Source organism: Triticum dicoccoides, chromosome 4B, assembly GCF_002162155.2.
Source record: "Triticum dicoccoides isolate Atlit2015 ecotype Zavitan chromosome 4B, WEW_v2.0, whole genome shotgun sequence".
Taxonomy (NCBI): Eukaryota; Viridiplantae; Streptophyta; class Magnoliopsida; order Poales; family Poaceae; genus Triticum; species Triticum dicoccoides.
This window is the reverse complement of record NC_041387.1, coordinates 536,365,542-536,378,168: the sequence shown is the minus strand read 5'-3', so window position 1 is coordinate 536,378,168 and position 12,627 is coordinate 536,365,542. Positions and strand designations below refer to the sequence as shown.

Below are 12,627 nucleotides of genomic sequence, written 5' to 3'. Positions count from 1 at the left end.
GTAGTAGTCGACGGGGGTAGCTCTGGCTCCTGGGATCCACCAACTGGTTGCAACAACTAGAAAGAAGAAGGGGGGAAAAGGAGTAGCAAAGCAACCATGAGTACTCATCCAAAGTACTCGCAAGCATCAGGTCTATACTAAGTATGCATTGGTATCAAATGGAAGGGTTGTATCTGTGGACTATACTGCAGAACGTCAGAATAGAGGGGAAGGCCTAGCCTATCGAAGACTGGCATCTTCAAGCATTCATAAGAGTATAGAATAGCATTTTATCATTAACAAACATGTTGTAGCATTAACGCCCAGAGATCCTTCCTCGACTCCCTGCGAGAAAGCAATCCCGGAACCAACATATCCATTTCCTATCTCAAGTATCCATTTCTGGTTGTAGTAGATCAGGATACCACTTTGAGCGTCCGTTACCAAGGACACGGCTATTCGAATAGATTACTTCCCCGCGGGGGTGCACCACAGCTAGGTAGCATTCCACATAAAAAATATCTTTTTTATCATTTACCTACTCGAGGATGAGTAGGAATTAAGCTTGGGGATGCTGATATGTCTCTGTTGTATAATTTTTTATTATTCCATGCCAATATTATACAACTTTCACATACTTTTGGCATCAATTTATATGATTTATTGGACTAACATATTGATCCAGTGCCCAGTGCCAGTTCCTGTTTGTTGCATGTTTTTTTATTTCACATAAAATCCATATCAAAAGTCCAAACGTGATAAAATTTTACGGAGAATTATTTTGGAATATATGTGATTTTTGGGAAGCAGAATCAATGCAAGACGATGCCTGAGTGGCCCACAAGCTCAAGGGGTGCGCCCCTACCCAGGGCGCGCATGGCAAGCTTGTGGGGCCGCTATAAGGCGGTTGGTGCCCTTCTTCGTCCGCAAGAAAGCTAATATCCGGATAAAAATCATGTTAAAATTTCAGCCCAATCGGAGTTACGGATCTCCGGGAATTGAAGAAACGGTGAAAGGCCAGAAAAGGGGGCTGCGACACAGAAGAGAGACACAGAGAGAGATTTTCAATCTCGGAGGGGCTCCCGCCCTTCCGTCGCCATGGTGGCCATGGACCATAAGGTAAACCCTCCTCCCATCTAGCGGGAAGGTCAAGGAAGAAGAATAAGGAGGGGGGCTCTCTCCCCCTCTCTCCTGGTGGCACTGGAACGTCGTCGGGGCCATCGTCGTGACGATGCTCTACACCAACAACCTCGCCGTCGTCATCACCAACTCCCACCCACCCCCCTCTATGAAACGGTGTAACACCTCTCCTCCCCATTGTAATCTCTACTTAAACATGGTGCTCAACACTACATATTATTATCCAATGATATGTGGCTATCCTATGATGTTTGAGTAGATCCGTTTTGTCCTATGGGTTGATTGATTTGAGTTGTATGTTTTATTTTGGTGTTGTCCTATGCTGTTCTCCGTGTCGCACAAGCGTGAGGGATCCCCACTATAGGGTGTTGCAATATGTTCATGATCACTTACGGTGGGTGGCGTGAGTGATAGAAACACAGACCCGAGTAAGTGGGTTGTTGCGTATGGGAGTAAAGAAGACTTGATACTTAATGCTATGGTTGGGTCTTACCTTAATGATCTTTAGTAGTTGCGAATGCTTGCTAGAGTTCCAATCATAAGTGCATATGATCCAAGTAGAGAAAGTATGTTAGCTCATGCCTCTCCCTCATATAAAATTGCAATAATGATTACCAGTCTAGTTATCGATTGCCTAGAGACAAATAACTTTCTTGTGTGACAAAAATATCTCTACTAAAAAACTAATTTTTATTATCTTGCCAATTACTCGTAGTTTTATTCTCGCTAAGTACATCTAGTTTTGTTCTTGCAAACATATCCTATCACCTACAAAATAGTTTCATACTTGTTCTAGGTAAAGCGAACGTCAAGTATGCTTAGAGTTGTATCGGTGGTCGATAGAACTTGAAGGGAATTTTGATTCTACCTTTAGCTCATCGTTGGGTTCGACACTCTTATTTATCGAGAAAGGGTACAACTGACCCCCTATACTTGTGGGTTATCAACTACCGCTCTACTTTCACGCAGGGGACTGAGCATTCCAGAACGCAAATAATAAGCGATACTTCCAGCGGAAGATGACAACGGTAGTCCCGCCGGAGCGGTACTACTGCACCGTGAAGCGGTACTTCCGCTTAGCCTCAGCAAGCCCATTAAACCAACGGTAGTGGAGTGGAGTTAGTGTGTAGTACCGCAGGAGCGGTACTACCGCGCTGAACTGCCGCTCTACTACCACTCGTTTATAGAACGCAAAAGATAAGCAGAAGTAGGAAACGTACTGAACTGCTGCAGTACCGCTGGTCAGGGCGGTATTACCGCTTATGCCATTCTGAAAAGCCCAAACAAGAAGGAAGGACAATCTCAGTTGCTAGGAAAGGAAATAAGGTCCAGAGTGATTGTGTATGTGTTGATTCCATCCAAACCTTTTCGAAGCGGACCCCCTCTTAATAGTGCAGTGTTCCTACGACTCAAGTCCACCAAAAATGAAACCCAAGAAAAACACCGTCTTCGCGATAGTTCAGAGGAGTTCCAATCGTCTTGTGCCAAATGATGGTTTATCTAAAATGCTCAATGTACACGATTAGTCCGCAAAAGCATTGTCATCAATCACCAAAACCACTAAGGGAGAAATATGCCATAACACAAGGGACCCAGTCTCGCCATTGTTGTTCGTCATCGTGATGGAGGCCCTATCGGCGATCATCACCAGAGCCTTGCAAGTTGGGATGTTGAGCAGTTACACTGGTATCTCGGCTATGCAGAGGTTGTCCATCTACGTCGACGATGTTGCATTCTTCATGAGACCATCGACACAGGACTTGGAGTTGGTTAGGAGTGTTCTGGAGATGCATCCGGGTTGAGAGTTAACTACAGAAAGTCCTCTGCGATCCTCATCACCGAGAACGCCGAAGATAAGGCCAGGGTTCAAAACCTACCGCAATGCGCAATTGGAGAATTTCCCTGCAAATACCTCGGGCTGCAGTTGGCCATCAAGAAGCTGACTAAGGCTCAATGGCAGCCCCTACTTGATCAAGTAAGGCACTTTATTCCAGCAAGGCAGAGAGAGCTGATGCAGCGCTCTGGTCGGCTCGTCTTGGTAAGATCGGTCATTGTTGCAAGGCCGGTGCATCACCTACTAGTCATGAAGCCGCGTTATGGGTACTAGGGGACATGGATAGCCAGATGCGAGCATTCTTTTGGGTAGGAAAAGATCGCACTCATGGCGGCCAATGCCTAGTGGCATGGAATTCCATTTGCAAACCAATGAGTTTCAGAGGCCTAGGAGTGAAGAATTTGGGGCTACAAGCCCTTGCTCCGAGAGTGCGCTGGGAATGATTGGGACGCACGGACGCTCAGAGACCATGGCAGGGCCTTCAGCTTTTGGTAGATGAGGACGCGAGGTTGGTCTTCAACAGCATGGTGAACATAACAGTTGGTAAGGGAGACAATGTCCTCTTCTGGAGAGATAGATGGATCCATGGATTCTCCGTACACGACATTACGCCCCTTTTGGCTCGAGGAGTGGACACCAAAACAAAGAATGCAAGGACAGTCGCCCAGGCATTGATAGAATAGAGATGGGTACAGGATGTGCAGCCACAAACTTCCATGGCGCCTTATTACAAAATGTGCACCTTAGGCACGCTATCTCCACTTTGCATAGGGACGAGCAAACGGAGGATAAATTCACTTGGCCACATGAAAAGTCCGTAGAATACACGGCGAAGTCCACTTACACTCAACTATGTCAAGGCGGGATTTGGTGTCCAATGGCTAACGCAATTTGGCGTATCTGGGCACCACTAAAATGCAAAATCTTCGCTTGGTTGGCCGGGCAACACAGACTGTGAACCTCTGATAGACGCGCACGTCACGACCTTCAAGACAAGGCCTCGGCGTGCTATACTTGCTTGCAGGAGGACGACAATGTTGAGCATATCCTGGTGCAGTGTGTGTATGCAAGGGAGGTGTGGCACACTTGCTTTGACATATTGCAGCTAAACACCCAAGCACCAGGCAGTGATGATACTTGGGTCACGTGGTGGCTCCGAACGAGAACAGGTTTCCAGGGGAAGGATAGAAGAGGGTTCGAGTCGTTAGTCATCGGAGTGGCAAGGTCCTTGTGGAAGCAACGGGAAACTTCTTTGACTACGAATTATAAGTTATGTGACTTTGAAATCATACTATTGGGAAACTTCTTTTAAAGTTATATAAACATTTACTTGGTTACACTGATGAACAAAGTTGAATTTTGACATATGTGTGCGCGTCATTCATTAGAAGCCGTGATCATGGGTTGACATCATGTAATTGGATTAGCCAGAAAGGAACTTGGTGTGAGAAGAAGAGGCCAACAAGTCGACGCCGCCGGCCGCCGGCCGCCGCAGCTAATCTTGACCTGAAGCCAAAGCTAGCCCGATAAGCCGAAGCACGGAACATTTTCATCCGGGAATCGTGTAAAGTAGTACGGCCTCCTTTTTTATACGGTGTAAACTTTGTGTACATGAATGGCTAAGCTAGTGTGTTCTACCGTGATTTCTGGACAGTTACTACTCTGATGCCCTGGAACATTCCTACATCACCCCTAGCAAAGCAAGTTTTGATTCTAGGCCTGGATGAAGAAGTGGTTCCCGGAGCCGAGGTCGACCGTGACGCTCTGCGAGACGGAGGTGTTGAGCGACGGGTGGCTGACGGTGACCTTGTAGTCGCCGTGCGCGACCTCCGCCTGGAAGTAGCCCTGCTCGTCGGTGGTGCCGGTCTGCGCCGCCGTCCTCCACTCGGCGAGCAGCCGGTCCACCACGTCCCCCTGCGGCAGGTTCTTGAAGTTGTTGTCCGTGAGGCACATGACGTAGCACCCCTGCGGCCGCCACGCGGACCAGAGGATGACCCCCTGCACCGCCGGGTGCGCGTACGCCTCCCGCAGCACCTCCTCCAGGTGCTGCGCCTGCATCGGCCCGCCGGCCACGTCCACCTCCGTCAGCCACACGGGGAGCCCGATCTGGGACAGCGAGTCGAGCGCGGCGCGCATGTAGGGGATGTTGGGGGTGGTGAAGTGCCCCTCCAGCCCGATGGCCATGCCGGCGCCGTTCTCCGGGTAGGACGCGATGATCTGCCGTAGCCGGTCCACGTACCTCCCCGGCGCCGCCGCCATGTCCCCGGGCTGCTCCAGCGTGTTGTAGTCGTTCATGAACATGAGCGCCGACCCGGAGTCCAGCAGCCGCGCCGCCGCGTAGAAGGCCGTGGACGCGTCCCACCCGAACTGCCGCTCGAAGAAGGAGTAGTGCAGGTTCTCGTTCACCACGTCCCACGCGATCACCTGCCCGGCATACCGCGACACGAAGGACCGGATCCGCCGCGACGCCGCCGCCAGGAGGTCCGGGTACGGCAGCGACTGCACCCACCGCGGCTGCTGCTTGGGGTCGTCCCAGAACACGTTGTGCCCGCGCACCCCGATGCCGTGCTGCTTCGCCAGCGCCAGCATCGCGTCCGGCACCGTGTAGTCCTCCCGCCCCGGCGCCGGCTCCGTGCTGTACCACTTCATCTCGTTCTCGAAGGTGGTCACCGTGAACCGGGACGTGAACCACTGCTGGTACCCCGGGTTGGTCAGGATCTCGCGGCTCATGGCGGCGCCCAGAGGGAAGCTGCTGCGGACGTTCTCCACCGACACCTCCGCGCCCTGCAGCGGGTTCCCGCCGGAGTCCTTGGCCTGGAGCCTCACCATCTTCCTCCGCACGGCGCGGGTCGACTCCGTCCGGTGCGCCGCCCACTCCTCCTTGCTGAACGGCTTCAGCGACACGCTGTCCACCCATATATCCACCGTCGCGTTGCTCTGTATGTGGCACGTATGTACGTTGTTCCAATGATCAGTTTAACTTGATAATGTGTTCGTCTTTTCATGAACTACTCGCAAGTGATAAAGTCTATTATTACTACCTCGAAGTAGATCTCGGCGCGTCCGGCGTTGGCGGTGGTGAACCCGCCCTTGAGCATGGACCAGCACCCGGGCTTGGCCACGGCGCCGCCGACGTGAACAAAGTCATCGGCGGTCTTGACAACCGCCCACACGTCGGCGGCGACACCATGGCTCACCTGCAACCACGCTGACAGTGTGTAGTGCGTGTCGTTCTGCAGGTACACCTTCTGGCTGACGCTGTGGTACGGCCGCGTCCGGTTGCCCGCCACGGCGTACCGGTTCCCCGTGGCCACCGACGCGCCCTCGGCGACGGTGCCGTACCCGAAGGCCGACCAGCCCCGGAGGCCGGCGTTGAAGTCCGGGTTGACGATGACCCCGCCGCCGTAGTGCGGCTCCATCGGCTCAACCAAGCACTGCATCCACCTCACACAAGTTAGACGACCGACGTAAGAACAATAGTACAATTTGTGCATAGTATATTTTTAGCTGGTTTGAGACCAGTGCACAATCTCTAAAAAAAGGCGCATGTCTAGACGTCGACGCGAAACAGATTTCCTGGTTTAGACCGGGTAGAAAGACCCGGAAATTGATCCTGGCACCCGGCTTTTACCGTCCGCGTTTCCTGGTTATTCTATCGGCCAGTTGTGGCATGACCGCCGTACACAAGTTTCATCTTACTTGGCGTCCATGTTGCTTTCGTCTTGGAATATGCATATGCTTTGCTTTGCCTAATCAGCTGGATCAGCAGATAATACTAAAACACTAACCACTAATCTCAGATACTTTCCGCTAACTTTGTCTGTATCTATTATAGTATTATTATTGTATAATATATCATCACTACGGCTGGAACAGCATAAAGACAGACAAAAACATAGAGAAGTACTGTAGACCCAAAGAGAATTTATACTTCCATAGTCCAGACCAGTTTCAGACTATACGTGCATGATTTACGGGTTTTTGTTTTGAGGTGTAGCTAGCTTCTCTAACACGTCCGCGCACTGCGCTAGGACGGCCGCTATCGTGCATGGCACTGAGAAGCACATTAAGGTACTACAGGTAAGAGAGAATTAAGGACATTCCATTTTAACTTGCGCGGGAAACCCACTGGTCCGTTTTAACTTGCGTGGCAAATTAACCCCGTTGCGTGAGGAATAATGGTGTGGCCCATGCATGGTAATCTCCTCTGCTAACCCAGTCCCGAGCTTAGGAAATTATCTGCCCTTGTACACGGGTTAACTATGCTACTGCAGACGTAATGGCATGAGTAATACTCCTAGGAGAGAATAAATGGACTTGCCTCGACGCTTGCGGAAGAATCGTAAGGGAGAGACTTCACCATGGAACCTGAATGAAAACAAATGGTTAGACAGCTGCGTTACAACTTACAAACCGCAACGATTTCTCATGGAATGCAACTATCCAATTGATAGTTGGTTCATTGGTTTAAGGATACATCATACTCTACATGGTGGTGGCTACTAACTAGCAAAGTATAGCAGATTGAATCATGCGCATTGCATACCTTCCATGAGAGCAGCAGCCCATAAGAGCAAGAACACCAGCTTCTCCATCGCCGGTCAGCAGTTCGTGCTCTGCAGTAAGCACCAACCAAGGCAATGGTAATGAGGAAGCAGAGCAGAGAGAAAGAGGAATGCAGGGCAATGGCAATCCCCATGAAAACAGAGCCCAGGCAGTAGTAGATATATACAGATGGATTACCCACATTCGAGAGACCAAGGCACTTGCTCAAGAGCGGCAGTAGGTAGAGGAAGAAGCAGAAGAGGCAGACGATGGTCCAGTCCACGCTCACACTCGCGCTGCCTTGCTCTGTTCCGCCGGGAGCTAAACATCCGCCAACGATCTTTGCGTGGCCTCCCGCCCGAATTTATAGGCGACCCAGTGCGAGGGCGGGCAACACCCCCCGCGACGGCGACGGGGCCAAAAGATTATGATATCCGTCGCGCGCGCGCGCCCGCTTTGCTTGCTGGCCGCGCTCACCTCACCTAGGTAGGCCGCACCCGCACGGGAGGAGATCGAGCTTGCCAAGCAAGCGCGGCCGGATCGGAGGAGTGCTCGATGCCGATCCGTCGCCCGCCCGCGCAAGACACTTGGCCTTTCTCCACTCTAGTTTTTCTTTTTAGCTTAGCCGGTGCCTACGAATGCGAACTCTCTCTGTGTGTGGCCTGGTAGTGGCATTCAGATTTCAGAGCATTCAGCACGGGCTGCTGCTGCTATTGATGAACTGACTGATTGGGGCGGTTCACGAAACGATGGCAATGGCATGGATCGGGCGTGTGTGCTGTGCCGTGCATTGACGCCTGTGAGCCGCATGTGAACCGGCTAGCGTCGTCTACGGGGTCGAGGGGTTCACGTGGAGCCGGAACAAGAAACTTTTACAGTGACTGGCGTTACATGTGGCGGCGACAGGGAATTCCTCAGAAGAGGCGATTCGATGCTGGCGCGCCCGGCCCAGACACGCGGTCAGTGGCCGTGCATACGACGCCTGCCTCCTATGCCTATGCGGGCGGAAGTCCAAGTCGATCGATCGTCATGTGAATCCGTGGGGTCGGTTTTAACCTATGCACGGCTGCTACTAATGTCCGTCCCGACCTGCTAGGGCCGGCTCGTGATGCGGTTGTATCATCAGAATGCTGTGCACTGGGCTGGGCACACCGTATAGCAGAAAAGTGCGCGCACAACAGGCCAAAATCCACATGTGAATGTAGTACGAGGCACCACCGATCAAGAAATGAATGTCCTTGCTGCCGCCGCCCATCGTTACCGTTCCGTTCCGTCGAGGGCAAAGGAGTTTTACACATCAGTGACTTGGATAGACACATATACCTAGCGTGGTATCCCTTCAAAATGGGAGCAAAAGTCAATATTTTATTTCCCTAGAACGCTTATATATCTTATAATTAGCCACTTGGTTTCAACAATATGCCAACATTCTTCGCCTGGAATCTCTTCCCTCCGTAGTCGGTCAAGAGCGGGTAAGTAAGGAAGCACCTCACCTCAAGTTCTCATCTTCCGTTCTAGGTATCAAATGAACCTAAACGCTTCTTTCCAAAGTGCGAATCAAATCAGCACTTGTTTTTTCTTATGAACAGGCCCAAGATGAGCAAAGACGACAAAGCGCACCTCAAGCCGCTCCCCGATATAAAATACCGACCGTCTCAAGCCATAGGCCATAAGAAGTTGATTGAAGCTTCCAAATTCCAAGTCACATCACAGCATTAGTAGTGGCCACTACTCGCATTGACAAGAAGAATGCAGAAATACCAGTCACCCAGTCACGGAACACAGAAACAAAAGCAGTCTCTGCATTCATTTCTGAAGTCTTGTATATATACCCCGCACCTAACAGGCGAATTAAAATACTGACCATGTGGCAGTAAACTTAGCCGTGGAACGGCCGTCAAACACGCACAGCCAACGAAAAATTACAACGAGCTGACGAGAGGTCTGTGTATCAATCTTCCTGTAGTCCACTGCATGGGCCGTGCGTGACCAACGAAGCCGGCGGGGGCAAGAGACAGCAGTGTGCTATCTCCTATGCTTGGCTTCTTTCTTCACGAGGAACAGAAAAGGAGTGGTTAAGCCATCTTTCTATGGAACAGACAATTCATTCATTCATTCTTATTAAGGTGTGATCATGACAGGTTGAAAACTGGAGTGTGATGCACTCATTAAATTTGAGCACTTCAGCCATCTTGTTCGCCCTTGGGCTTTTCCAGAGGGGAATTCTCGCATATTAACAACTCAGAATGATGATCAAATTTCTTCTAAGCAAAGATCCAACATCACTGAATGCAGACTAGAATTTGCTGCGTGAAGAAAAAGTAACAGGAGTAAACCGAGTTACTGACCTTCAGTCTACAGGGCAGGCGATTAACTATTAACCACTCCCTCCGTCCGGAAATACTTGTCATCAAAATGAATAAAAGGAGATGTATTTAGATGTATTTTAGTTCTAGATACACTCCTTTTTGTCCATTTTGATGACAAGTTTTTTCGGACGGAGGGAGTAGGTTACTGGACTTGCCACATGACGGCCAATATTAGTGTGGTAGCACAACATTACGCCAAGGATCTAAACTAGGTAAGACCTTTTCTAGCTACAATTACCCCTTTGCTTAAGAGCTTGACAGCATTGAGACAAATGGCGGGCAGTCGGACAATATGGCCGAACATGCAAAAGTTGGCAAAGTACCAGGTAAGTATGTTGGCAACCAAACATGATGTTCAGCATACAACAATTATGGTCCGGAGCTTGCACTTGCAGATAACATAAAGCTTTTCTGTATAAGCTGTTTCCTTTGGACGGGTTTTAGAAAACATGTTTCTTTTTTTGGAAAAAAGAGGGGGTGGCCCTCCAATTTCTGGCTGGTAAAGAAAAGGAAACCCGCAAAAAAGAAAACTACAGTGCAGGTGGCCAGCAAGCGCTGCATAGCGCACTGGCTGAGAACCTAGCAGTCAATTCATCAGGCGCAAAAATTTAGAAAATATGTACTTAAACTGCAATAGCACACTTTTCACATTTAGTAGATTTTACTGTAAAATGGATTTACTTGGTATTGCAACTGAAAAACAAACAAAGATTCTAGTGGTGAATTTTTTAGAAAGAAGCAGATCACGTACCTACTTTTATGTCCATCAAACTCCTCCAAGATATCAAGCACTCAAATTTACCAGATTTATGACTAAACTCCGGCTGATGCCACATAAAAGAGCAGCAAAGATCAATAGTATGTACTACCCAGCTGCATGTGTTTGCCTTTTCTGCCTCTTGATAAGCCCTTCCATCAAAGTTATATACGTTGAACTGTCAACAGACATTCCCTTTTGCATCATCTCATCCAAAATGGCCTTAGCTTCTTTGAATTGCCCACCGGTGCATAGCTCATTTACGCGTTTCGTGTAGGCCTCCAGAGCACTATCTTGTGGATTTCCACCAGTTTCTTCCTCAGTATTACCCTCGTGATCCTTCCCTGACTCTGTTTCATCTACAGAAGAAGGCTTCAAGAGGGGAGAAGAAAAGCTTTGAGACAATTTTCCACTCTCAGATAACTTATGCAGCATACTATGTGCTTCTTCTGGTCTCCCTGCCTCAGATAGTGCAGATAACACAACATTGTAAGTAAACGCGTCAGGCTGCAATCCTCTGACTTCCATATCAGCGAGAAAATGCAAAGCAGCTTCAACATCCCCATTTTTGCACATAGTATGTATTAGGGTGTTATATGTGATAACATCAACCTTCTTCCCTTTCTCTACCCATGAGTCAAAGAGCTTCATTGCTTTGTCAAGCTTCCCCTGCAGACACAGTCCATTCATCAAAGTGTTGCAAGTAACAACATCTGGCTTAAAGGAATTTTCCACCATCTTGTTGTGGAACTGGAAGGCATTCTCCAAGTCCCCTTCCTTGCAGTAGGCATGGATGACGATATTGTACGTGGTGTCATCTGGTACCAACCCCTTCTCCATGAGCTCATTCAACTTATCAATCGCCTCTTTCAACCTCCCCATTCTGCCAAGCCCCTTGATCAATGTGTTGTAAGTCGAAATAGTTGGTGTCAACTTCCTCTGAATCATCTCATCCCACAGACGCAGAGCAGGCTCCAGATTATACTCATTGAAGTAGGCTGCCATCACTGTGCCATAGCTGACTTCATCGGGCACAAAACCCCTTTGGGATGGAGATTGTAGCAGCCCTTGAGCCTCTTCATAACGCTTCTCCTTGCATAGATTATATAGCACGGTATTAAGTGTGAAGGTGTCCAATTTGAGTCCCCTACCAACCATCTCATCCATTAGTGCAAATGCTTTGGCGACATTGCCAGCCTTGCAGTATACATCAATCAACGTATTATACGTGATCACATCTGGTGCTAAACCTTCATCTGCCATCTTCTTCAAACACAACAACGCCTCCTCCAATTCCCCATCCTTGCAGAGCCCCTTGATAACAATGTTATGTGTGACCAAAGTCGGCTTCACTCCCTTCTCACGCATTTCCTCGAGCAGCCTCAGTGCATCAGACGAACACCTCCACTTAAAGCACGCATCAGCGAGTGTATTGTAGGTCACTACATCAGGCAGCAAAGTGCCAAGCAGCTCCATCTCATCCTTCAGCCTAAACGCCTCATCCACCTTCTCTGCCTGGCACAGCCCAGCGATAAGCACATTGTACGTCCACAAGTCAGGCTCCAGCCCGTTGGCTGTCATGGCCTCCAAGACCTTGGTCGCCTGCTTAATCCACCCCAGCTTTGCGTAAGCCGACACAAGGGTATTGTACGTCGGCCGTGTGGGCGTGATCCCCTCTTTCTTCATTCTCGCCAGCAGCGTCCTCGCCTCACCGAGCATGCCCTTCCGGCAGTGCGCGTGGAGGAGCGTGTTGTAGGTGACGGCGTCGGGGGAGAGGCCGAACCCCTGCATGGTGGAGAGCGTGGCGAGGGCGTCGGCGAGGGTGCCCTTGGAGCAGTGGGTGTGCACGAGGAGGTTGAAGGTGTAGTGGTTGGGGTGGAGGCGGAGCGCGATGAGAGAGCGGAAGGCGTCGAGGGAGGCCTGCGGGGAGGTGGAGGGGCTACGCGCGAGCGCGGAGAGGACGGCGTTGGCGGCCTGGAGGGAGGGGCGGACGCGGATGCGGC

The 12,627-nt window shown here is 50.1% G+C and overlaps 2 protein-coding genes across 3 annotated transcripts; both read right to left on the bottom strand.

Annotated features, from left to right (window-relative positions):
* Nucleotides 1–4,518: 4,518 nt before the first annotated feature.
* Nucleotides 4,519–8,732, bottom strand: LOC119291319 (endo-1,4-beta-xylanase 5-like). 2 transcript variants are annotated; one of them, XM_037570060.1, is made up of 5 exons: nt 7,701–8,732; nt 7,500–7,569; nt 7,275–7,321; nt 5,995–6,387; nt 4,519–5,890 (listed from the first exon to the last, which is right to left on the bottom strand). In XM_037570060.1, the coding sequence occupies exons 2-5, from the start codon at nt 7,546–7,548 to the stop codon at nt 4,667–4,669; spliced, it is 1,713 nt and encodes a 570-aa protein (XP_037425957.1). In that variant the 5' UTR covers nt 7,549–7,569; nt 7,701–8,732; the 3' UTR covers nt 4,519–4,666. The 2 variants fall into 2 exon arrangements, with proteins under 2 accessions (XP_037425957.1, XP_037425958.1); XM_037570061.1 differs by lacking the exon at nt 7,701–8,732 and having other exon boundaries at nt 7,500–7,640.
* Nucleotides 8,733–9,282: 550 nt separating this feature from the next.
* LOC119291318 (pentatricopeptide repeat-containing protein At2g16880-like) lies at nt 9,283–12,609 on the bottom strand. Its single transcript, XM_037570059.1, has 2 exons — nt 10,619–12,609; nt 9,283–9,547 (listed from the first exon to the last, which is right to left on the bottom strand). Exon 1 carries the CDS (start codon nt 12,413–12,415, stop codon nt 10,733–10,735), a length of 1,683 nt encoding a protein of 560 aa, XP_037425956.1. The 5' UTR covers nt 12,416–12,609; the 3' UTR covers nt 9,283–9,547; nt 10,619–10,732.
* Nucleotides 12,610–12,627: the final 18 nt, after the last annotated feature.

Coding starts and splice junctions, on each gene's coding strand:
- LOC119291319 (XM_037570060.1), bottom strand. CDS start 7,548: ATGGAGAAGCTGGTGTTCTTGCTCTTATGGGCTGCTGCTCTCATGGAA. Junction 7,322..7,499: donor GGCTGCTGCTCTCATGGAAG/GTATGCAATGCG, acceptor GTTTTCATTCAG/GTTCCATGGTGAAGTCTCTC. Junction 6,388..7,274: donor ATTCTTCCGCAAGCGTCGAG/GCAAGTCCATTT, acceptor AGGTGGATGCAG/TGCTTGGTTGAGCCGATGGA.
- LOC119291318 (XM_037570059.1), bottom strand. CDS start 12,415: ATGCAGGGGTTCGGCCTCTCCCCCGACGCCGTCACCTACAACACGCTC.